This window comes from Portunus trituberculatus, chromosome 32, assembly GCF_017591435.1.
Source record: "Portunus trituberculatus isolate SZX2019 chromosome 32, ASM1759143v1, whole genome shotgun sequence".
Lineage (NCBI taxonomy): Eukaryota > Metazoa > Arthropoda > Malacostraca > Decapoda > Portunidae > Portunus > Portunus trituberculatus.
This window is the reverse complement of record NC_059286.1, coordinates 6420674-6445878: the sequence shown is the minus strand read 5'-3', so window position 1 is coordinate 6445878 and position 25205 is coordinate 6420674. Positions and strand designations below refer to the sequence as shown.

At 41.8% G+C, this 25205-nt stretch overlaps 2 protein-coding genes across 12 annotated transcripts in view; one reads left to right on the top strand and one right to left on the bottom strand.

Moving 5' to 3' along the window:
• The window catches only part of LOC123511925 (TOM1-like protein 2), a 38511-nt gene extending 35776 nt beyond the window's left edge, over nt 1-2735 (top strand). For all 11 annotated transcript variants that reach the window (XM_045268025.1, XM_045268023.1, XM_045268027.1 and 8 more), the window contains one exon: nt 1090-2735. In XM_045268025.1, coding sequence (XP_045123960.1) covers nt 1090-1269 — 180 coding nt within the window. In that variant the 3' untranslated portion in view covers nt 1270-2735. The remainder of the gene's footprint in view (nt 1-1089) is intronic.
• On the bottom strand, nt 2329-19243 carry LOC123511924 (merlin-like). The gene is given in 11 exon segments (XM_045268016.1): nt 2329-6060; nt 6182-6434; nt 7717-7991; nt 8473-8632; nt 9727-9854; nt 12668-12798; nt 12801-12962; nt 15054-15232; nt 15704-15864; nt 16188-16537; nt 18626-19243. Coding segments are annotated over 10 exon segments (1938 nt in total). The 5' UTR covers nt 16533-16537; nt 18626-19243; the 3' UTR covers nt 2329-5916.
• Nucleotides 19244-25205: the final 5962 nt, after the last annotated feature.

Genomic DNA, 25205 nt, shown 5'->3' with positions numbered 1-25205 from the left:
TGGGGAGGTGTAGCCACAGGGATGAGGAAACTGCCAGTCTTTTAATCCAAACAAATAGTAATCCTGCATCAGATCTCTTGGGCTGCTTGTTGCTCTTGTATGTTTCCCTGTGCATCAGTACTGATCAATACACACCATGATGATTGTGTCAATTTTATGCCAGAAGGGGGAAAAGTGAGAAAAAACTAAACTAGGCAGAGAGCATTTACCACAGCCCATCACCACTTGGAGAGTGACTGTGGTTTGTAAACATACTGTGGGGCTGTGTGAGAGAAAATTATTTATTTGAGTGAGAATATTATTTATTTATTTCCTTTGTTTAGGTACTAGATACTGCAATATTTGTTTATTATTTGTTTGAGAGCATTATGCAGAAAAATGGTTTTCATTATCTACTTGACAGCAAACACCTTGTGGTTTCAAGGCTGTTTGGCTTTATCTGCCAGAAGTTAGCAAAACCAGTAAATCAGTAAACACAGAATTACAATAATAAAGCTGGGGGGTGACAAAGAAGCAGCCTTACTGTCTTGGAGTAATTGGACAAAATCAAACACTGGAGGTGAGAGCCTCAGGGTGATGTGTAGTCCTGGAGACACTAAATATTCTCATATTACCTTTCTTAACCCAATGAACAAATATTGCCATGTCTCACCACTTTGATAGATGATGAATCATCATCTAGTACTGTATGTGAGAGTACTCAAGGTGGACATCTGTGGTTTAGAATGAGATTAATTCTTCTGCATTTGTAGCTAAGCATACTCACCTGATCTTAATCTTTCATCTTCATTTCACATAAAGCTGTCTCAAACACACACCCATTCTGTGTCAGGGACACTCAAGCTGGGTGTTTCAGCCTAGAGTGAAGTAACTCTTGGCCAGCTCCCAACAGAGCATCACTTGAGGAACAATGAAGCGTCCTCACAGAACTAACTTTTGAGTCCTGCAAGCTGACCTCAGGGCCCCATAGGTCCTGGCAGCCCAGAAGGAAGGATAACTTCACAAGGAGATGGATAGTAGCATTTCAGAATTTTAGAATTAGAGTATGAAGAAGGCTCACTCTACTAATTTTACCTGTTTTGCCACCAGCCCGTGCCAGCACCACGGGAGGAGACCATATCGTCCTCAGAATTCGACAGGTTCTTGGAGGAACGTGCAGCAGCAGCGGATGCCCTGCCCACCATCACTGCTGCCACTGGGTCCTCTGGTCCCCGGCAGCGCACTCTCGCCCGAGACGACAAGGACACCAACCAGATGTTTGCTCTCTGAGACCCTGGACCTCCAGCTGGCCCCACCCTGCCTTTGGGGCTGGGCTCACCCCAGGGCGGGATGCACCACCTCCCTGCTGGAGTCTTGAGGGAATGATGTGTGGTGAGTCCAGCACAGTCATTCCAGGCTGCCAGGACCTGTGGGGCCCTGCAGTCACCCTGCACCTCGTACGGTGTGTTCTGTGATGCTGCCTCGTCTGTTCCTCAAATGCTGCTGTGCCGGCCACCAAGGTGCGTCTTGTTGCCAGAATTTGTCCGGCTGGTGCCGCGGCCACTGACGTACCAGACAGGCTCACTGCTGCCCTGCCCTGGGGGTGTATAGCCGGCCACCCCCTGTCCCCTTAACTATTCATCAATAATAAGTTTAATATATTTGATATAATGTTAAATTATTTTCAATATTTTTAACATACTAGAAACAAAGCATTCTTCCCACTGTATAACGGAGGTAGACTTGGATTACCTAGACTTTTTTGTGCATACTTCTATCTTTTCAATACTAATTTAAAAATGCAATTTTTACACTATGATTGGAAATATACATGTATACATATACACTCTGTAGATTTATGCACATCTGTCTAGATATGTAGATCTGTATAGATGGCTCCCATTACTATAGAGATTTACATATCAAATATTTGTACCACGAATTTATATACCATAGAGATTTATGGGTATACTACATGTAACTATAAGTGAAATGTATGCTGTGTTTAAAAATTAATCAAAAATTTTTAAAGTACTTAGATGAAACCAAACAAAGTTGTATTAATGCATCTGCTAATTGGTGGGCCACCACTGTGTTGTGACGGCTTGCCCCGCTGGCCGCGAGCAAGGCTGCTGCTCTCGTCTCTTGACCTGTGTACTCCCTTGTGCCTTCCTGACGCACCGCTGCCGCTGTCGCCACCTCCCTCTTCCTGTGGGTTTGTTAACATGTTTATGGTAATGAGTGTGTTTCCTGTTTGGCTGTTGGAAGACCTCAAGAATGTATTTTTATCTAGCTTATTGAACTTTCCTTTCCCAACTGACTCATTTGCAACAGACAAGAAACTAGTAATTTGACTCCATTTTTATTTATATATGTAAAATATTAAACAAGAACATTTCCTCCTTCCTTAGGCTATCTTGACAACCCAGGAAGCGAGAGTGCTTGCCTGGGGTCATGTAGTTGATGTAGATCTTTGGCAGCTTGAGGAAAGTCCATTTTAGAAGGCACAGGTGAGACACTGCTCTTGTCACATTAACCTTTCAAGGACTATCACAATGTCACTTAAGGCTACAATGAGCTGACTCAGACAACACCACTTTCACATCTGACTTAGCAGCAGGTATAACAACACAGGAAAGAGCACAGACCAAACAACAGTATACAAACTGTTGCCTCCTGCCAGATCTCTCAACTACAGTCACCAGCAATGTACGAGTATTTGGCAGATACTTTAAAAAATAAATGGGAAATCTATATACACATGTTTATATTTACAGCAACACAGTAATTGTTCCTAACGTGAGGTGCTGCCAATGTGAAGGGGTTGACGTAACAACCACTTGGGCGATGCTATAACATATATACCTTAAGCCAAGATACAATATATCAATGGGGCTTGTCTGTCAATATAAAGAGTGGAATTCAGTGGGGAGAAGAGGCAAGCGATGGCGCAGAAGGCTTCTACCCTAACATTTCAACTCTTGCTTTCCCTGGACAGTAGCAACTCATGAAGGTCCTCTGAGTGACTGTCTGTGTGCTCACCCTGCTGACTGGCTGCCGTCTCTCCTGGGTCAGTTAAAGCCACAGGTAGGAAACAACAGCCAATCAGCAGATGACCTGAGCCGTCAAGTACCCCAGTGAGATGCATTAATGGCTATGTTCCCCAAGAAGAAAGCAACAGCTGCAACAAGAGTAATGAAGTGCTGCTGCTTCATCCTTCTCCCTCCTCACCACAATGTCCACATGCTTGTCATACATACACAAAATATACAATGTGTAGAAGATAAATTTGTGAAAGCTTCATTAACACTCCTACATATTTGCAACACCATTTCCTCAAAGCTACATGTACTATGTATACTGATTTCATCACAACTTCTCAGCCATCAAGCAGTACATAATGTGTTCACACTGGCTGCAGTTTCCCAAAACATTAACACTAACACCTAAGCAGGGCAAGCGTTCCTTCATTACGTGTGCAAACCTAGCTTCACCTTAAGCCTTGAAAAACATCAATTTATCTTAACACTTAGATTGTCACCTCCAGCACACTGGTTCATTTCTGATAAATTGTGCCCAAAATCTCTGAATGTATGATGAATACCAGCAACATTTTAAGGTAAATATTAAATTGTCAATAAATTAAGTATCCTTAGGACAATGTCTTTGGCACACAATCATTCTTAAACTGTATTTGTGACTCAGGATCCACGGTGATAATCTGACCATGTTGTGCTTTCCTCCGAGGAGGAGCAGTGACTCATTACAGTATAGTAGTGTCTTTATGCAACAACAACAGATGTGAATGGTATTTACCACAGCCAATGACAAACTAATGTCAATAAAAGTGGCACTTGGTCCAGCTTTTATCAGGTTCCCAGCAGTCAAGAAATTTAACATAAATCTTTGTGCTACTCTGCATCTCATTTAAAATCATGGAAATGTGATTCCTTATTAATGAATGCAAGAAATGTCATGACGTGTCCAGCAATGATTACTGTCAATGAACACTACCATCACCACCCAAACACCAGAGCAGGGGAGGGCAGCACCTGGCCCTGGAGGCCGAAGGGGCAGGTGTCTGCAGCGTCATTACCACAGTGAAGGAGTCGGGGCACAGGCCGCACTGATTCCACACGAGAGAATAGGAAGGCACTGGGTGGCTAATACACATACATATATATACATTCATACATACATGGTTCATAATGCAATGAGCTCATTTGTCAATGAATAATACTTTAAATACTAAGCACCTAGTAATGGTAAAAGTTAAAGACACGTGTATATCGGGAATGCAATTCAGGCTAAGAAGATAGATATTTCAGTATCAAAACTGACACTGGTTGCTCTCATTTGTAGTGAGCAATGAACAGTTTAATGAGAAGCTACTGGAAATGCAAATGTTTGTTTATAACCATTTATCTCTGGTGATAGACTACATAGATCTTCTCAGTCTGATGCAGCTGAACTCTTTCCTCTATCAATGATATGTTGGTGACAGTCCCAAGTACAACAATGAAGCTGGAACTGTTTGAAGTGTGTTCCAATATTTCAAAACAGTGGTGGTAAGTATATAGTTTACAATTTTAAAGCTTAAGTTTAAGTAAAAGATGCCTACTTCATACTGCACCAGCTTGGCTTGGGCTCTGACACAGGTGTTTTCTTAAGATAAACATGAAACACTGCTTTCTTCTTAGACATTGTGACTTCCCAACTCGAAGCAGCTAAAAATACCTTGAGTATGTTCCCTTATATAAAAAGTCTAGTGCTGTAAAATACCTAATGGCTGCAGGAATACATAGTGAAATAATCAAACAGGCGGGTTAGGCATAGGACCTGAGAAGCAAGGCAGGTGTGTGGACCTGAAGGAAGTGCCGGTTGGGCTGGAAGAAGCAAGCAGCAAGGCAGGACACACCAAACACAGGCTCAGTCCCACTGGTGTTGGCACCACTCCTTTCCAGCACCTGGGACTAAACTAAAGCATAGTGTGAAGAGCAGCCATACGTCAAGACATACATCATACAAAGAGAGAGTTAACCCTTGATTCAATGGGAGGAAATTTGATGTCGGTGTCTGAATACTAACAGTTATAGGACCACATCAGATATACAAGTATTAAGTATGGAAAAGAGCCACTGGGAAGTCAAACATAATCCAACACATTCTACCACATCATGCCCCACTCAGAGCATCATTACCACATTGATCTGAAGGACCAAATTCTGGTTATGAGATCACACAAGACTAGGAGACTGTAGCATATTTACAAATCACCATCAGTGAATCAAAGGCTAACCGTCACATGAAAAAGTAGAAGAAAGCAGTTAAGCAAAAAGTGCATAAAAGGATAAAGTTTGTCACGAAGACAAATAAAATTTTGCAGACAAAGAAAGCAAAAGTAATACAAGAGAAGGAACAAAGCTGTTATGAAGATTGAGTTAAAGATGGTTTGTTAAGAAAAGGCAGAGAAAATGAAAAAGGACAATAACAGAGATTAAAATCAGATCTTGAATATGAAAGGAAACACTGAGTTTGTGGAGGAATGAAGTATTGAAAAGTATCATATAAAAGCCGAAATAAAATAAAAGCTGATACTACTTAAAGATTTGTGCAGAAAAATATCAATAATCTAAGAAGCTGCTGATGACTAATACAATGAAACGAATGACTTTAAATTACCATAAAAGAAGAGCATGCATACTTAAAGCATATCAACAAAGAACAATGAAATGTCGCACATGACTCTGGGCCATGAATCTGTCAGGCGGATGAGTAAAAATAATGAGACACATACCAGGAGCAAGCAAAATATAAGCTCTGGGACACGAGACAATGCTGATGAGTGATAAAGGCGCTCATAATCTAAAAACACCATGTCTATCTCTATCAAAGAGGGACACAGGCACAGTGGTGGTGAGGACGGAGCTATGAAAACTAGAGCTCCTCGAAGAACGCCACTCGAGTCTTGGTGGTGCCGGAACGAGTGCGGCGCAGTGTGGAGTACTTGGTCTCCCCGGAACGTAGCTGCTCATGGTACACGGCATCCAGGACTGTCTGGTTCTCCTCCACCTTCAGCACCTGTGTGGAGGAAAAAGGGTTAGATATTTGAGAGAGAGAGAGAGAGAGAGAGAGAGAGAGAGAGAGAGAGAGAGAGAGAGAGAGAGAGAGAGAGAGAGAGAGAGAGAGAACCCCACATTACCTCAATCTCTGACTTGAGGTGCTGTAGCTGCTGCTGGAGGTGGCGAGAGCGTTCCAGGTACTCTCCCCGCTCCTTTTCAATCTCTAGGCTGAGCTGGTCAACGTCTGTGTCATTGAGGAGGTCCAGGGACGTGAGATCAGGAGGCCGCGTGTATGAGGGCTCCAGGGCGTCTGTGCTTCCTCCAAGGGTGAGATCAGGAAGGTCCCCTGTTGATCCGATGGCCATGTGGTGGTGACTGGTGCTTCCCGATAGACTGGAAGGCAATGCAGGTTTAGAGGAGGTCCATTAAAGGTGACTGGCATTTCCTGACAGACTGGAAGCCAATGCAGGTTAAGAAGAGGAATAATAAAGAGGACTAGTGCCTTGTGACAGACTGGAAGGCAATGCAGGTTAAGACGAGGTATAATAAAGATGACTAGTGCTTTGTGACAGACTGGAAGGCAATGCAGGATTAGAGGAGGTACATTAAAGTTGATTGGTGCTTCTTGACAGACTGAAAGATAATGAAGTAGAATAAGAAGAGATAAAATGTCACTGGTACTCTGACAAACTGAAAGACAATGCAGTTTAAGAGGAGGTGAAGTAAAGGTGACTAGTGCTTCTTGACAAATTGAGACAATGCAGGTTTAGAGAAGATCAAGTGAAGGTGACTGGTGTTTCTTGACAGATCGGAAGGCAACACAGATGATTAAGAGGAGATACAATAAAGGTGACTGGTGTTTCCTGACAGACTGAACGACAATGTAGGTCAAGAGGAGGTGAAGTAATAGTGATTGCTGCTTCCTGACAGACTAAAAGATAATGAAGTAGAAAAAGAAGAGATAAAAGTGTCTGGTGCTTTCTGACAGACAAAGGCAATGCAGGTTAAAAGGAGGTACAGTATAGGTGATTGGTGTTTCTTGACAGCCTAGAAGACAATGCAGGTTTAAGAGGAGGTATAATAAAGGTTAAGTTCAAGGGGACAGTTTACCAGATATTAAGGCTGGAATAAGGTGAAGATTAGGTTGAGTGACAGTTTACAAAATATTGAAGTAGAGGAGACAGGAGTTAGGGAGGAGAAAAGTTATACTGAAGGGAAAGTTTACAAGGTCTAAGTAAGGGAGGCTGAAGTTTCGGAAGGGAAAAACTGTATTGCAGAGATAATTTGCAAGGTTGCAGTGAAGGAGGCTCGAGTAAAGAGAGGTAAAGACTATATTGAAGGGAAACTTTACAAGAATGCAGTGAAGGAGGCTGGTGTAAGAGAAAGAAATTGCTATACTGAAGGGAAAGTTTACCAGAGATATTGAAGTAGAAGAGGCTGGGAAGTGGCTGGAGTAAGGGAAGGGAAAGGCCATACTGAAGGGAGAGTTCACCAGAGATACCGAAGAAGAGGCTGGGAAGTGGCTGGAGTAAGGGAAGGGAAAGGATATAACGAAGGGCGAGTTTACCCAAGATACTGAAGTAGGAGAGGCTGAGAAGTCATAGTGAGGGTGAGACACTGAAAGGAGACACATTCATGACATAGGAGTTAGTAACAGTGTAATATTTTCACTGACCCATGGGAGATAGAGGTGGAGGCGGGGAGGTGCGGCGTGGAGGAGTTGAGGAGGGAGTGCGAGGCGTTGAGGAGAGAGGCATTGAGTGCGGTGGAGTTGATGACAGAGTGACTGATGGAACCATTGATGCTCTGGATGAAGGTGCCCAGTTTCTCCTTGGCTTGTTTCTCAGCAATGCGTGCACGGATCAGTTCCTGCTGCAGCCTCTCTGCCTCCGTGGCCCGCCGCTCCCCCTCCTCCACCAACGTTGACACCAGCATCTCTGCCTCCCTCACCTGCCAGGGAGGAACATCCACTAATTCAGCTCATGGTTTGGGTTGAAACTCACAGGTAAATAAGAACTATAGATGTGAATGTCCAAGTTTTCCTTCTACTATTGTTCATGAAATATAATACTTTTGTAAATAAAGGAGACATGCTAAAGAGGACGCACAAGATGAAGTAAGATGACTAGCAGTCACCTGATGTAGCAATAACAAATGGAAGCTATAAGAATCAAGATTATGATTCATGGATGCCATTTTCAAAGACCCCAGAAAAACACAATTTGAAAGCAGGCACACATACAAGACATAAACACAACATTTCATGGACTGTATTTCATGGAATAGAACTCAATGTATTCAATGGGTTAGAATTTGGATTACGATTCAATGGTGCTGTTTTCAGACACAACCAAAACAAAACATTCTAACAAGCACCAAGACACAAAAAACAGATTAATTCTTTGCTCAGCACCATTCACCATCCACCAACCTTCTGCTCCATTACTATCTTCTCCTCCTGCGTCTTGGCGGAGATGATGTGGGCACGCTGACACTCCTGCTCCGCCTCTGTAGCCTTCTGAGTCAGCAACATACTCTCCTCCTCAGCAATGCGAGACTTTTCCACCAGTAGCTCAGCAGTCTCTTCTGACCTGCAAGCAGAGGAGATAAATGAAATACCAGTCGTTTCTCGTCAGGCACGTTCTCAGTTTCTGTGGTTTTACTTTTACGAGGACTAATTTTCAATGTCTTATCATATCCAATGACTGTGTTCCTCGACTGCCTTGGAAAATGAGGGATGCCTGCAGTATTTATATTTATTCATTTTCTTTCATGTGAGGGGAAATTTGGCCAAGGGCAAAAACACCACTAGACAAAAAGGCCCACTTAGGTGCCAATCCCCAAGCAGGTCCAAGAGTTAGCCAAAAGAAAGGGATAAATGTCTTGAAACCTCCCTCTTAAATGAGTTCAGGTCAAAGGAAGATGGAAATACAGGAGCAGGCAGGGAGTTCCAGAGTATACACATTAGATCACAATGACGATCATTAGGGTGATGGTTTTAAATGGTTTGGTTTGGTGTTCTGATTATTTTACTTCTGATATACAAGTAGAAAATAGAGGGAGTCTTGCAAAGAGGTATGAATGTTAAACTGAAAAGATGAACATAGCAGTGGTGGTTGTAAATGCAATAGATATCAATTATTCTGATTACTTAGCATATGGAGACACACACACATAATGATGGCTGTTATAAATGCAATAGATTTTCATTATTCTGATTACTTAGCTTATGATCTCCAAGTAAAGAACCAAGGGAGTCTTGTGAAGTGGTATGAACATCAGGCTGGAGAGATGAGTATAATGATGGACATGGAGCAACTGGGAGTGAATGAGGTGGTGCACAAAATAAAGAGTGGAGGAGAATCATAAAATGCCCAACCTCACTATGATGGGAAAGACAACACTAAATGATAAAAAAAGAAGAGAGGTTGTAAATGGAATAGAACCTCACTGTGATAGGAAAGAGGACATTAAATGATTAAAAATGAAAAAAAAAAAGTTTTTATCTTTTTTTTATGCAGGAAGGACAGCTGGCCAAGGGCAATAAAATATGGAAAAAAAAAGGCCCACTATGTTGCCAATTCCCTAAAAGACAAGAGTTAACCAAAATTCAGGGACAAATGTCTTGACACCTCTCTCTCTTAAATGTAATAGTTGTTTGTGACTCTTATTTTGCCTCCTTCACCTTCTAAGTGCGTCGTTGGCAGCCCGCATCTCATCCTGGTACTGATAGAGACGCTGCTCCAACTCTGCCTTCTGACGCTCCACCTCCTCCCGCAAATGTTTCTCTCGCGCCAACTTGTCCTTCTCAATCTGCCAGAAGGAATGAAGGATGCAAGGGTCTATCTATCACCAGGCAACACATGCAGGGTGAGCCAGACAAAGCATCACACACTCAAACATTCACACTCTTAGCCCTGTCAGTTTCTAGTGGAAAGGGACAGTCTTGTATCTTTTGTGACACTGGATAAGGTTACTGCTAGTTTTCTTTACCATAAGAGGCAGCTAGAAGGAATGGAACCCTTTTCTCAATAGGATGTTAGGACTGACAAGGAAGGGAACAGATGCAAATTCCTATCTAATTCCCTCATTCCACTACACATGCCACCACCTACCACATCTCGGAACACTAACAGCACCAGACCAACTCACACCATACACAAAACACTAGCCACATCCTCCCAGCACCCAAAACACCTCTCATTCCATGTCCACCAGTCACCTACAACATTTCAGCATCTTCACAACACCAGACACCAGCTCAAACTGCCCAGAACACCTCTCATTCAATGCTGACCTGTCTCTACTACATTTTAGCACCTTTACAACAACAAACACCAATTTACACCATCCAAAACATACCCACCATCCTCCTCCACCACCTTCTCCTCCTAATCTATTTCTTAACCTCATCCTCCTCCTGCTAATCTAATTCTTCTCCTCCTCCTCCTCCTAACCTAATTCTTATCCTCCTTCTCCTCCTCTTAAACCCTATACTTCTGACAATCACCACTTTTTACCTCCTCTCAACTTACACTATCAAAATCACACCACTGCAGGCGTGCTCAGCGTGGAAAACAGGTTGCTTATTGTGAATGGTCCCGACTGCGTTCACCTGAATCATGGGAAAATTACGTTCGTCTGCGTTTATTTGCCCAACGTACATATTCTAGCGCACAGGATGAGTACAACGAACACCTTAAAAATGTTCTGATTGGCACCTCCCAACCACACTCATGGTGGTCAGCTTTAAAGCAATCACTCTTTGGTGTGGACTCAAGTTTACCTCCTCTGTCATGTACTGACGGTTCAATCTGCCATAATTCTAAGGACAAAGCCAATCTTTTAGCTTCCGTTTTAACTCGAAACAAAGTGATGAAGAGTTTGATCTGCCGCCGTCTTGTCCCCAGGACATTAAATTACACTCCATTGCCTTTAAGTCCTCCGAAATCTTAAGATATCTTAATGAGTTAGACTCATTCGGGGGTTGTGATCCTTTGGGTTTTCTGCCTCTTTTTTACAAAAAGATTGCTTCTCCTCTCGCTCCAAAATTGGCAGTTATTTTTAGAGCTCTTTTTCGTAAGGGTTCTTTTCCGGTATGCTGGCGTACTGCAAATGTTACCCCTATTCCAAAGGGATCTTCATCCTCCATTCACCCCGGTGACTATAGACCCATTTCCATAACCCCGGTGTTATCTAAGATTTTTGAGCGCCTGCTGGCCAAGCGTCTCAATCGTTTTTTAGATATTAATAATTTGTTGCCATCTAGTCAGTTTGGTTTTAGAAAAGGTCTCAGTACTTCTGATGCTCTCGTTTGCATAACGCACGACATGCAAGCTGCCCTTGATGCTGGTCATGAATCTAGAGTAATTTCACTTGATTTTAGTTCTGCATTTGATCGTGTTAATCATAGAGCCCTTTTATCGAAAGTTAGATCTATTGGTATTGGTGGCCGCGTCCATCAAGTTCTGTCAGAGTTCCTAACGAGTCGAAGGCAGCGTGTGACTGTTGATGGCTGCCTTAGTTCTTTTAGTCCAGTTGTATCCGGTGTTCCGCAGGGAAGTGTTCTGGGACCTCTTCTTTTATTATTTATACATCTGACATGTGGTGTGGGATTGAATCTAATATGGTTGCTTATGCTGATGACACCACTATATATGCGACAATTCCTTCCCCACAGGATAGGCAGAGAGTCGCTAATGTACTCACTCAAGATGTTTCAAGGATTCTGTCATGGTGTGATCGGTGGGGTATGAAACTGAACCCGAGTAAATCCCATAGTATGGTTATTAGCAGATCAAGGACACCTTTCCCAGTTCACCCTGATATTGTTGTCAACGAAGTACCTATTCCTAATTGTTCGTCTCTGAAGTTACTCGGAGTCACCCTTGATCCCAAACTTACTTTTGAGTTGCACTTGCGTTCACTTGCATCATCAGTCTCATGTAAAGTTGGTTTGTTACGCAAATGTAGGCGGATATATTCCTCTGATGATATTGTAAGAAATTGCTTTTACTCTTTCATACTGCCTCATTTTGAATATTGTCACTCTGTGTGGATCTCTGCAGCAGAGTCTCACTTAAAGCTTTTAGATAGAGCATTCAACCAGATTAAATTTCTTCTTCCTAATCTTGAGATTAATCTTCGGCATCGTCGTTTGGTTGGATCATTGTCCTATTTCTTCAAAATCATGTCTAATTCCAACCACCCGTTGCATTGTCATTTGCCTGCCCCTTCACTACCAGCACGTGCTACAAGACAATCCTTGATCATGAATGACCGTTCCTTGTCTGTGAATCGATGTAATACTTCACAATTTTCCCGGTGTTTTATCCCAGTATCTGCTAGACTCTGGAATACAATTCCCAACGAGATTGTTAATTCTAGTAACATTGAAGCATTTAAAAAACGTGTGAATACCTTTCTTCTCTCTGAACTCACTACCTCTTAGATCTCTACCAATCTTCCTATTCTGTTGTTCATTCCTGTTACTTCCTTTCACTTATCGGTGAGGTGCCGCCCACTGGGCCTTTGGGTTTATGCAGTTATGCTTTCCAGTGGGTCGCCTTCATTGACCTCATAATAATAATAATAATAGCCACACCTTCCTCTCATTCAGTACTCACCTGTCTCCGTCTCTTCTCCTCCCTTGCCGCTGCCTTCATCTGCTGCACCTCTATCGTGTCCGGCTTCCGTCTCCTCTTGAACAAGTCGTGGTTGCCAATACTCAAGTCCAGGATGAGTTTGTTCATTCGGGAGTTTTGGAAAAGAAGACAAAGTTGGGAGCCGTCTTGTCTGTCGGCCGAATGGTAAACTTTCGATCGTCGACGCTGATGTTGCGAATTTCTGACCAAGGGAAGCTGATTTTTGGCTCCAGTTTGTTCTCACTCTCATACACATTAAGGCCCAATGCAGTGACGCCTGTAGAACGGAAGGTGGTTGTGTTAGCGGGGAATAATTAAGGTTGATGTTTTTAGAGGTTTATATAGTGAAGTAAGGGTTTTATAGTAGTGGCAGATCTTAACCCCTTCAATAATGACACATTTTTACCATGACTTTTAGGTATGATTAAGTTATCTAATTTACATTAGGAAGGGTCTATGGAAGTCAAAAGATTAATGGTCAGATGTTTTTTTAGAGGATTTTATAGTGAAGTAAGGGTTTAATAGTAGTGACAGATTTTAATCTCTTCAATAATGACACACATTTTGACCATGACTTTTAAGTATGATTAAACAATTTTATTTGCATTAGGAAGGGTCTATGGAGGTCAAAAGATAAAAGGCCAGTCTTTACTATCTTAATTCCCAAACAAGTTTCTGAATCTGTATAAAATTGCTAAATAGTAACCAGAATGAATATGAAAACACAGCATGGTAATGAAGGAGTTAAAAATAAATACAAGCTGAGGATTTATAAGAATAACGACAGGTTTTAAAAATGAGTTCAGCTACATTTATAAGGAAAAAGCAGTGTTGTAATGCTAAAATTGGACGTAAGGCTATGAAAGAAAATAAACGAAGAAAAAACGGGATAAAACAAAGGAAGGAGAACAAATAATCTGTAACTTCAATCTTCTAAACAGGAATAAAGAAGGAAAACAAAAAAACGATTCTAAAAACATTCCAATTCTTCTCCTACTCCTTCACTACCAGAACAATAACTATCACTTAATTTTGTCTGTAGCATCAAAGTTTCCTCTCCTCTCAGCATTAGGCCAATAAAAACCATCAACCATCTATTCTTTCCCTGTACCATCCCAGTTTCCCTCTTTCACCACCATTGTGTCCAAAAGTAAGTCACTGATAACCACTCTTGCATCATGCCTGTTCCCTTGCCACACACCACTAAAATTTTTTACACTCACCACCACAGCATCATCTCAAATTCCTTGCCTTTCACCACCACAGTCACTCTCTCTCCTTCTCTCTCTCTCTCTTCCAGTTACTCACAGCACTCTCTCACCACCACAATCTCTCTCTCTCTCTCTCTCTCTATTAATTTGTTCGCAAATGATGCAAAAATAATGAGACAAGTAAAAACCCAAGAAGATTGTCAAGGTTTACAAGAGGACTTGGATATTATTCATGAATGGAGCAATAAATGGATGATGGAATTTAATGCTGACAAATGTCATGTGTTGGAAATGGGAAGAAGTATACACAGACCTCATGCAAGCTATAACTAGGTGGAGTGAATCTAATGTGTGTAGAAAAAGAAAAAGACTTGGGGGTTATAGTACAAAACAACTTGTCACCTGAGGGACATATAAACAAAATTGTAGGGGAAGGTTTGGCAATAGTTGCAAATATCAGAACTACATTTACTCACCTGAATGAAACACTGGTCAAAAAAGTAATAGAATCAATTCTGAGGCCAAAATTAGAATATGCACAGGTGGTATGGGCGCCTCATTTGAAGAAACATATACATAAACTGGAACGGGTACAAAGAGCGGCAACGAAACTGGTGCCAGCCTTGCATGATATAGATTATCAGGAAAGATTATGTAGACTAAATCTGCCAACGTTGGAAGAGAGAAGAAGAGGTGATATGGTCCAACTGTTCAAGTGTGTAAATGAGATTGACAAGATTGATAGAGATGACTTTCTCAAGCTGGATATGACGAGAAGACCAAGAGATAATCATGATTTGAAATTGAGGATTCCGGGGTGTACAACTGATATTAAAAAGTTCAGTTTGCCAGCAAGAACTGTCACTGCCTGGAATAGATTACCGGAGGGTGTAGTGAGAGCAAGAAGTATCCATAGTTTTAAAGAAAAGTATGATAAATGGATTCAAGCGAACGGAACACCACAAGCGTAGCTCATTTCCCGTACCAAATTTATTGGTAAACTCCTAGTCAATCACAGCCCTCCTTCACCATTACAGCACTCTCTTACCACCACAACACTTCACCCAGCCACAACCACACCTAGCCACAGCACTCACATTCACTCTCTCTCTCTCTCTACAGCTTATCACCCCCACCCAATCACAGCACTCCCTCACCTAGCCACAGTTCAGTCTGCTTCTTGTTGGTGATGTTGAAGTAGTTGACTCCATACATGCCGAGATCCTGTGCTATCTTCAGGTACTCCATCTCTGCCTCATCCCGTGTCATTCCCTGGTGGTCGGCGTACCAGATCCGGATTCGCTCCTCCCACATCTCTGGCGTCATCTGGTACTGGCTGGGAGAGGAGAGGAGAGGAGACGAGTAGAGGAAAGGAGGAGGAGGTGAATTAGCTAGTTTTGTTTATGTAAGAGGGGTATTGGTCTAAGGCAGTACAAAATGGAAAATTTATATAAATTAAATAAAACTAAAAAGACCCAATGACATGTCCGTTCCTCAAGATAAAGTCAAGTGGATTATACTAGGAGCAGCAGCAGGAGGAGCAGGATTAGCTAGTTTGAAGTCATGTTAACACTATCAACAGCTTACAAACCAAAATAACACTAATTCAAACTACTAAACAATATAAACCAAAATGTCTTTAGCACAAACAGGTAAAAAAAAACATTCACAAATCATAAATCAAGATATCATCCTTAGTTCAAGCTGCTAAACAACACCCACAGCTACTAAATGAAACAACCACCTTAGCAACACTCCCAAACAATGTCTACCGTTTCCACACGCCAGCCATCCCTCCACCACTCACTTGATGACCCTCTGAGGCAGCAGCTCCTCCATGGCCAGGGCCCCGCTCTGGTAAGTGGCTGGGTCATAGTCACCAAACTTGGCCTGGACGGCGTACGAGGCGAGCAGGACGGACATCTCGGGCGGGCAGTAGATGTCCATGCTGAGGATGGACTGTTTGACCTGTGGGGTGGCAAGGGAGGCTGAGACAGGCACAGGAATTGATGGACTTTGTGTGTACTGCAACACTCGGGAACTTTTCCACTAGTCACTATCATATATAAAATTCTTCATTCCTATTTAAGTGTAATTCTTTCATTAACACCAACAAGGAAAATTATTGTAATTCTGAAATATTTTTGGATAAGAAAATGCAGCTACTTTTCAAACATTGTTCAAATAACTTTTCTTATTCTATGAATCTAAGATCTTTCGGATCTATTAACTACTTGCTCCCACAAATACTTGCTCAACAGAGCCTGTCTTTCACCACCATTAGCACACACCTGCAGGAAGAAGAGGTGCTGAGTCACCTCCTGCACCAGCTCCTCACTCACGTCCTCGGGGTAAAACTTTGCCAGGAAGACAAATGGCACTGGAGAGCGCCTGGGGATGTCCTGGTCCTGCACCTTCTTCTCCATCTTGAGCCAAGCAAAATTGTTCTTGGAGTCCTCATACTGCAGGCCAAAGTACCAGGTCTCCCGCAGGCCAATGGTGCGGCTCACCAGCTCAAAGAGCTCCCGGCCTGTGGCTCGCCAGGGCAGGCTGAACTCAAGCTCGGCATCAAGAGTCACAATCTTCACTGGGAATGACTTGGAGCTGCGGCCCCAAAACAGCTTCCGCAGCGGCATGGTGGCTTTGGAGGGAGACACGGATGAAGCAATGCTGACATCCTAAGTATTTCTTTGCTTGCCTACGGAACACTCTCTAACTTCATATTAATTACTTTTTTATTTCATTTCAATACTTGGCAAATACTTAGTAATATTTGACAAATATTAATAAAAGTAGTGCAGCCCTACCATTCTAGTAGTGATTGTTGCCATGTTTTTAACTTGGATACATTTTTAGTTTCACCATACTCTCACTTCCAAATGAAACAATTTTTCTGCTAGTTTTTGATCTATTTTGAATTAAATCTGCCCTTTGTTTCTGTTATAAATCAGTACTTGTTTATATTCCCTTCATCCCCTTTTCCTCCCCAAAAAAACACAGCCTATCCTCTCAGAAAGTACTGTATTGCAATGAAAAAAAAAAAAAAAATAAATAAATAAAAGTAAATAAATAAATAAAAAAAATAAATGATAGAAAAAAAAAAAGACTGAAATAGTTATATCAAAAGAAAATAGTTTCAATATCACAAGGTAGCTACCACAATAGTAACAGTCCAAAATTTGGACTGTTAGTTCAATGGAAGGTACTCGCCAACACTGCTGGCTAAAACAACCTATTAAAATTTATCTATTTACCCAAAACTAACCCAGCTTAACTAGACATAGCTAATGTAAATTAACCTAGCTAACATAACCTAGTCGAGGCAACTCAGAACAAATTATCCTCATGTAACCCAATTAAACTGATCCAACCAAAGCAAACTAGCCTAACCTGACTAGCAATGCTAAGAAAAATACATAGTCATTAATTTATTTCTTTTTGTAAAACCTGGCGATACAATGGAAATAATTGAGGTGACACCTGGCCCATTCAGACATCACTCTGATTGCCTAGATTCATTCTGTATTTTCATGGGCCAGTAGCTGCATGCTCAAAAAAAAAAAAAAAAAAAAAAAATCACTGTGATTGATTTCATGTGTGAGCAAATAATGTGACAGTAAGCAAACATGAACAAACACACCTAATGGTGTTCCTCGATGCCCAGCAGTCCATCACACAAGCAAGTGTGGCTGTGCATTAGCTCTCTCCACAAAAAATAGTAAATCTTATAAAATTGTTGTTAACATTATAACTAAACAATTTGTGACAGGTATGTATGGATTGAAATTACTCAGATTGAGAAGCCAGATTTTACAGAGAAAATAAGGTGACTTCATATAAATTTCTTAGCACTACTTGTCAGGTTAGGCTAGTTTGCTTTGGTTAGATCAGTTTAATTGGATTCAATAAAGTTAATTTGTTTTGAGGAAGCTGTATCAGTGATGTATGTCACCTCAATTAGGTTAGGTAAGGCTAAAGTTAGGGTTAGGTTACTTTTAGTCAAACAGATAAGTTTCAATAGGTTGGCACTGCCAGCAGCAACAAGCAGCGGCGGTGAGTACTCTCCACTGAAGTATTAATCAAAATTTTGGACTGTTATTTTTGTGGTATTGAAGCTATTTTCTTCTGGTACATATCTGTCTTTCTTATCAATCTTTTTTTTTGTTTTCAAAGCAGTACAGTACTTTCTGAAGGGATAGACCGTGTTTTTAAGGGGAAGGGGGAGGAGGCACTATAAACAAGTAATGATTTGTAGCAGAAACAAAGTGCAGATTCTTCTAAAACACGTAAAAAACCCCAAAACAAACAAGGAACACAAAACAGCAATAAAAAATTCTAAGTGACCTGTTGCTTCTGGTTGAGTGAGGTGAATAAGTGGCTACGTTGACAAGCCTTGAAGTGGTGGAGGTGGGGGGTCGTGGAGGAGGAGGGACTGGAACAAAGGTAACCTGTTGCTCAGTTCAAGGATATGGTGATTAATGGCAACTTTCCTCCTTTTAACTGCTATATAAATACTCAAACAAAGAATAACAAGCAAATAACCACGACATACAACTATTACGAGCGATAAAATACTTAACAAATACACATCTAACCAAAAAAATACAAAAAACCGTAACTCCGTGGATGAGAATGAAGTCACTCCCTTCACTCCTTACTCGATCCTTTTTCATCCTCCACCACTTTGAGTTAATCTGAACCACACAGCCCAGCACACAGCAGCCCTCACCTGTATCCTTAGCTCATCTGGCCAGGCTGGGACAGGAGGGCTGGTTCAGTTGAAGTAATGAACCACACACACACCTTCCCTCCCTTCCTTCCCTCCCTCTGTCCTGCTCGGGTTTGTTTATTACAGGGACCATTCCGATAACCATCCCTGTAAACATCAATTACTTATATTTTCCTAACTAAATAAGTGTTACCAAGTGTTTTATTCATGAGGAAATGGTAAGTTTGATTTATGGCTCCGATGTTTACTTTTAGACTCACTTCACAATGAATTATAGGCAATTTCAGTGCGGTTAAGAAATATTGGTAGAGACTCAAGTACCCAGTACATGTTATGGTCAAGGATGATAAATCTTCCTCTCCCTCTTGTTTTCCCTATAGCTTCAATGCCTTAAAGGGATAGAAGCGACAGTACACCAATAACGCGTTTGCTTCACAGTTCATATCGCTTCTTCCTTTACATTCGTCTTTCATCCGTTGCCATCCGCTGCTGGAGGCCAGACTATGAAGTTATCGTGTGTGAAAAGTTCCATTGACCTGACTAACAGTGTGGCGGTGAGGAAAACTACAATTCTATATTTGCCTTATGTTTAGCCACACCTGCTTGCCTCCTAGTGTCCTTCGTTGCCATGCAGGCTACGGCACAACAGCCTCGCGGTATAACATAACATAACATAAATAATAGGATAACAAAGGGCCACCAGGGCCCATCTAGGTTATCCTGTATCAGTCGCACAGCGACCTCGTCATCAGTACTTAAAGATACACTTACAAGTACACAATACATTATATACTAATTCTAAATATTTGGCCCATTAACAGGGCTAAGTCCTGCAGCAAAATCCTCTACAATTTGTGGTCCCCATACATGGGGATCATGTCTTATTTAACTATAGTAAATTTCTTATAAAAACTATCATGCAGTGCTATACATAATTATAAATCTAATAAATTTAAGTGCTTATCTAATCTGTTTTTAAACATTGTCAAACTAGTGCTATTTACAACCGTCTCTGGCAATGCATTCCAGAAGTCTACCACTCTATGACTAAAGAAATATTTTCTTATATCTAACCTGCAGCCTTGCTTTCTAATCTTCCTGCCATGATTTCTAGTCCTATTTCCCTCCTCTAAGGTAAAGAAAGATCTCACATCTATGTAGTTTGTATCTGAGAACATTTTAAATAACTCTATCATATCCCTCTTATACATCTCCTCTCAAATGAAAACATGTTTAATTCCTTTAATCTATCTCTATACTCCAGGCGCTTTAATGCTGGTATCATCCTAGTTGCTCTTCTCTGAACTGCTTCTAACATGTTGATATCCTGCCTATAGTGGGGTGACCAGGCCTGTATGCAATACTCTAAATGGGGCCTAACATAGGAATTATATAAGCTACGCACCACTTCCTTACTTTTATAACTAACATTTCTATTTATAAAACCCAGGATCCTATTTGCCCTATTTCTTGCTTCTAAACATTGCTTTGAAAATTTCGTGGCAACGTACGTGGCGTTGACCTGCCGTCCGGCCCCATGAACGGCAACAAACGGAATTAGCCCTCCCCCCCCAACACACACACAGCCAGCCATCTATAGCCATCTCTACTATCCACCACCATCACCATTACATGCCACCACACACCATCACCACCGCCGCCGCCTGCCGCCCAAAACACATCCTCTTAGCCCAAACACTCAAAATAAACACCGAAAAACACTGAAAACACCGCACATCATCACAATACACACTTACAACAATTACAACCTTCACAATAAACTCCAAAATCACTCAATATCGGTCAAGTGATGCATGTGTAGAGATGGAAACCGCCTCCGCCGTCGCCGCTGTCGCCGTCGCCACCACCACAATCACCATTGTGCCTGACTTAAGCCTTCTTCACACCAACATCCTCCAATGACAATTATATCTGAAGAAGCGATAGCCAAGCATAGTCATGTGGGTCCAATTAGTGACACCAGTGGCGGGAAAACTATGCTAAGTATGCCAAATATTAGCTAAACACAGGCGGCAGACGACACCTGAGCCAGCCCCGCCCACTTGATGACGTCACACCCCTGGCCCGGCAGGCCGGCAGACAAGTGACCGTTTGTGATTTTACGTACGTAACGGAACTCATTTCAAAATCGACTTATAAAAAAAATGAATCCAGGCCCGAATGCTTGATATTTTGTGACTTGTTACGTACTTTAACTAATATTCACAACACCAAAACATCTCCAGCAAAACTAGTATTAAAGAATTGTATAAATTACGTATAATTAAAGTATTAAAACATTCCCGCTATTAATAATAGTGAAACCTCCAGCCTCTTTGAATTGAAACATATAGGGAAAAATATTACACTTTATGAACGACCTTCTCAGGCATCCAACACTTACCTAGAACCAGAAGTGAACAAACGAACAATAAAAATGTAAAAAAATAACATTAAAATCTAAATTAATTAAAAACACTTGTAAAATCTATCCCTTTTCACTGGGCAAGTATGCTAACACACTTTACAGAGTCTGAGCTCTCTTTTAAGGCATTCTACAACGAGCTGGACAGTGAACCAGAAACGTAAACAAATAAAACAGAAATTATATAATTTACGATTAACTACACTAAACACCATTTCAAAACCCAAATATTTCACTCAATGACTGTGTGACACACTTAAAAGAGTATAAGCGATTCCATGAAATGGTTGAGACTTGGTTATAGCTTGAAATAAAAAAGCTGATTATGGTAATTCGTAAATTTTACGGCACCAGCTGGCTCTTATTTAGTCCACAAACACCTCTAAACGCCACATATTTTCCAAACACAGGCGCAGGGAACACTCTAACGGCAACCAAACACTTATAGAAACACTAAAAAACATAATATACTCACCTAATTATTGAGATAGGAAATACGTGAAAAGGAGCTGTATTGCAACTGAGCAGAGGGGGTCTCGGCGGGGCGGGGCGGGGCGGGGAGGAGGTAGCGAGTGGCCGGCGGGACTGGAAAGGTCTTTGCGCCAAGAATGCATTGGTGTGGTGGTGGTGTTATGGTCAATAGGCCTATGTAATTTGTATAGGCATGTGTTTAGTGTGGAGTGGTGGTGGTAGGGACTGTGGTGGTGTTGTGGTCAATAGGCCTATGTAATTTGTATAGGTATGTGTTTAATGTGGAGTGGTGGTGGTAGGGACTGTGGTGGTGGTCGTAGTGGTGTCTGATGGTGGTAGTGGTGGTGGTAGTAGTGGTGTGTTTTGATGGTGGCGTGGTGAGGGTGGTGGTCTGCTAGCTATCTACTCCTCTATCGCCTCCATCTTCACCCAGTCTTGCGAACACCTCTAAACACCAGGACAGACTGACAAAACAGTGTATCTTTGAGTGCAGGTGAAATGTTTACCGTAGGCGGCGCGGGGGGTGGTGGGGACTGGTAGAAGCAAAGCAGGGCGGGAGTCGGCGATGGAAGGATCAGGCTGTAGTGTAATGCAGTGTGGTGTGAACAGTACAGTACCACGAGTGTGTGTGTGTGTGTGTGTGTGTGTGTGTGTGCGCGCGCGTGTGTGTGTGTGCGCGCGCGCGCATGCGAGCATGACAGAGGTAACTAGTATTTAACCTTTGAACTGCCATTGTGTGTGTGTGTGTGTGTGTGTGTTGATTCCCTCCCGTTACTGATCTAGTTTTGTATAACCCTCAGATTCTTTATAATTATTAGGGCAGAAAAGATTTGAATACCGCGACGACCCTTCGGTCTTTGTTGTAATTGCAGTAACACCGTGACGGCGAGGCTAATTCCAGACTGTATTAACAGTGATGTAGAAATAAAGCAGGCTATGCAGAGTAATAATTAATATTTTGAGCAATCATCGGGGTGTAACAATCTTCAATGGGTGATACATGTAAAACAATAATACATGATATTCTGTCTGTTTACTTGTCAACGCGTAGCGAGACATTATCAAATACAGACGTTTGCACTAAGTTAAGTGTAAAAGATTAAAAATAAAATGTTAGTGCTATAGTTATCATAACGTTTGACTACAGTTGCCATTGAAATGAATGACAAAAGACTAATTCAATATGCAGTAATGTAAAATGAAAATATATATATAACAAATAATATGTAATCATTATACTGTTGTGGTCAATAGACAATCCACCTGTGTGTGTGTGTGTGTGTGTGTGTGTGTGTGTGTGTGTGTGTGTGTGTGTGTGTAATTCACTGTTTGATCTGCTGCAGTCTCTGATGAGACAGCCAGACGTTACCCTACGGAACGAGCTCAGAGCTCATTATTTCCGATCTTGGGATAGGTCTGAGACCAGGCACACACCACACACCGGGACAACAAGGTCACAACTCCTCGATTTACATCCCGTACGTGTGTGTGACAGAGGCCCCCGTCCTTCCCCCCGACTCAAGGCCTGCTTACTGCTACATAGTGTAGCTGCCGTACACCACCTCTACCACCACCATCACATATACTGTGTCTATATGCATGTCTCTTGTTTTCATCATTATGAAGAATATGGTTAGTTTTGCCGCCCACCGCCCATCACCAGCTCACCGGCTGTTGCCCGCCGCTGCCAGCTGCCACCATTCACCTCCGGCTCTGTCCCCGCCCGCCACCTACGTGATGTATGTTTTAACATATGAAGACAAAGTACATCTCTTTATTTGTTGTTCTACAATGTCCTTTAGAAATGCTCAATATGACCTTTTTTTTTTTCCGATCAAGTGATTTAGTCGATTTTTTTTTCACATTTCTTGGCCCCCCAAAAAAGGTGTTCCACAATGGAAAATCATATCACTATTTATTCTAAAGATATCCTATTCAAATAATTCTATTATTTATCTTAAAAAAATAAAACATTTGACGATATGATGAGGCTTTGGAAAAGTATGAAAAAAACATTAGTTAACCCTTAAAATTGACTAATTTCTTATATCATGGGCAGAGAAAAACTAAATTTTGAGGAATTATATATAAAAAAAAAAAAAATAAATAAAAATAAATAAAAAACGTATGTCTACCTAATCATCACTAATCACCAGTCACCAAACACCATCAACATCAACCAGTCACCAGTCCCAAGGCACCACGAGTAACAAGTCTGAGTGGCACGGCGCGTAGTGCGAAATCTGGTATTTATTCGTTGTGTATAGGAAACAGTCCTGGTCACACACGGCTCCACTCACCCTTCCTTCAATCCACACGGCTAAGAAAAAGCTATATACAATAATATCTACAATGCTAAGTTTTGTTACTGAAGGCAAAATAACAAAGAAACGTAGCTAATTGTATATAGTTAAGGTACAAATTAATGCCATACAACAGTCATAGCTTGAGAAAGGGAGATTTGGTGATACTCTGATCGCATACACAACATTCACTGACACACACACACACACACACACCTTACATGACAAACAAACAAACAATACATACAGTGCTTTGTCACGCCCTACCGTTACTGCCCGCCTCCCAATACCTCCCAACGCCTCCCAACACATGCCACCAATCACCACCAGCTGACTGCCCACCGCCCATCCACCTCCACCACCGCCACCACTCACTGCTCCCTGCCCACGGTAAGCCGCCTCCACACAACACACGCCCACGTCCCGCCGCTACGCAACACACCACACCACCACCCAAAGCTTACACCCAGCCGTCCACCACCACCACCAACTCACCACCCACGGCTCTAACTTCACCACACAACACGCGTCCATCGACACCACAACATAGGCCCACCACCCGCCCATACCCCACTGCCCGCCGCCATTACGACACGTCCATCACCACACAGACTTCACCACCACCACCACCACCAGCAGCTAAATATCACGAAAAGTAGTAAATTCAGCGACTTTTTCGCTAAATTGGTGACTCCTTGAAAAACAAAAAAACAAAACATTCATTGGTTAAGAGGACGAAATTGTATGTCCCAGGGCAAATTATATTTTGAATTGATAATGTGCCTCGAATACTTCCTTTCCTGTTACTGCTCAGGACTTCAGATAATTATTTATTTATTTTTTTTTAACTTTCCGCGGCTGTTTGGCTGACATATCAGGTTGAAGATCACTTATTTAGAATTAAGTGATAAATGTCACCTTACACTTAACAGGCATCTAATGATTGAATGTTTCTTTTAATGTTTGTGCCTTATCTTTTGTTAACGTGATTTGTGGTGGTTGTTTTAGGTTAGAGTAAGGACAGCTAATAAGTGTGTTTACGACATAGCTAATCACTTATCAGTATACACAGGGTGGAGCGTCCGTCTGGGCAGTGGCACGGCTGCGTTGAGGAGAGCGATATCTTCCTTGAGATGTCGGGGCTGGGGCGTCACTGCTTCACTGCTGCTTGTTACTGAGCCTTGAGCTGCAGTTTGAGCGGGTTCATAAGGTATAAGTGTGGGAGTTCGGATCACTTCAGTCCCACATCCCTTCTGGTGGGTTTTTACACGCTAACTGATAACAATGTCCATCATCTTGTGTTCATTAGCGTGACGAAAATACATCTCCGATTCTGGCATTGTTGAGATTATACTTGTCTCAAATCTAACAATGAATTTTC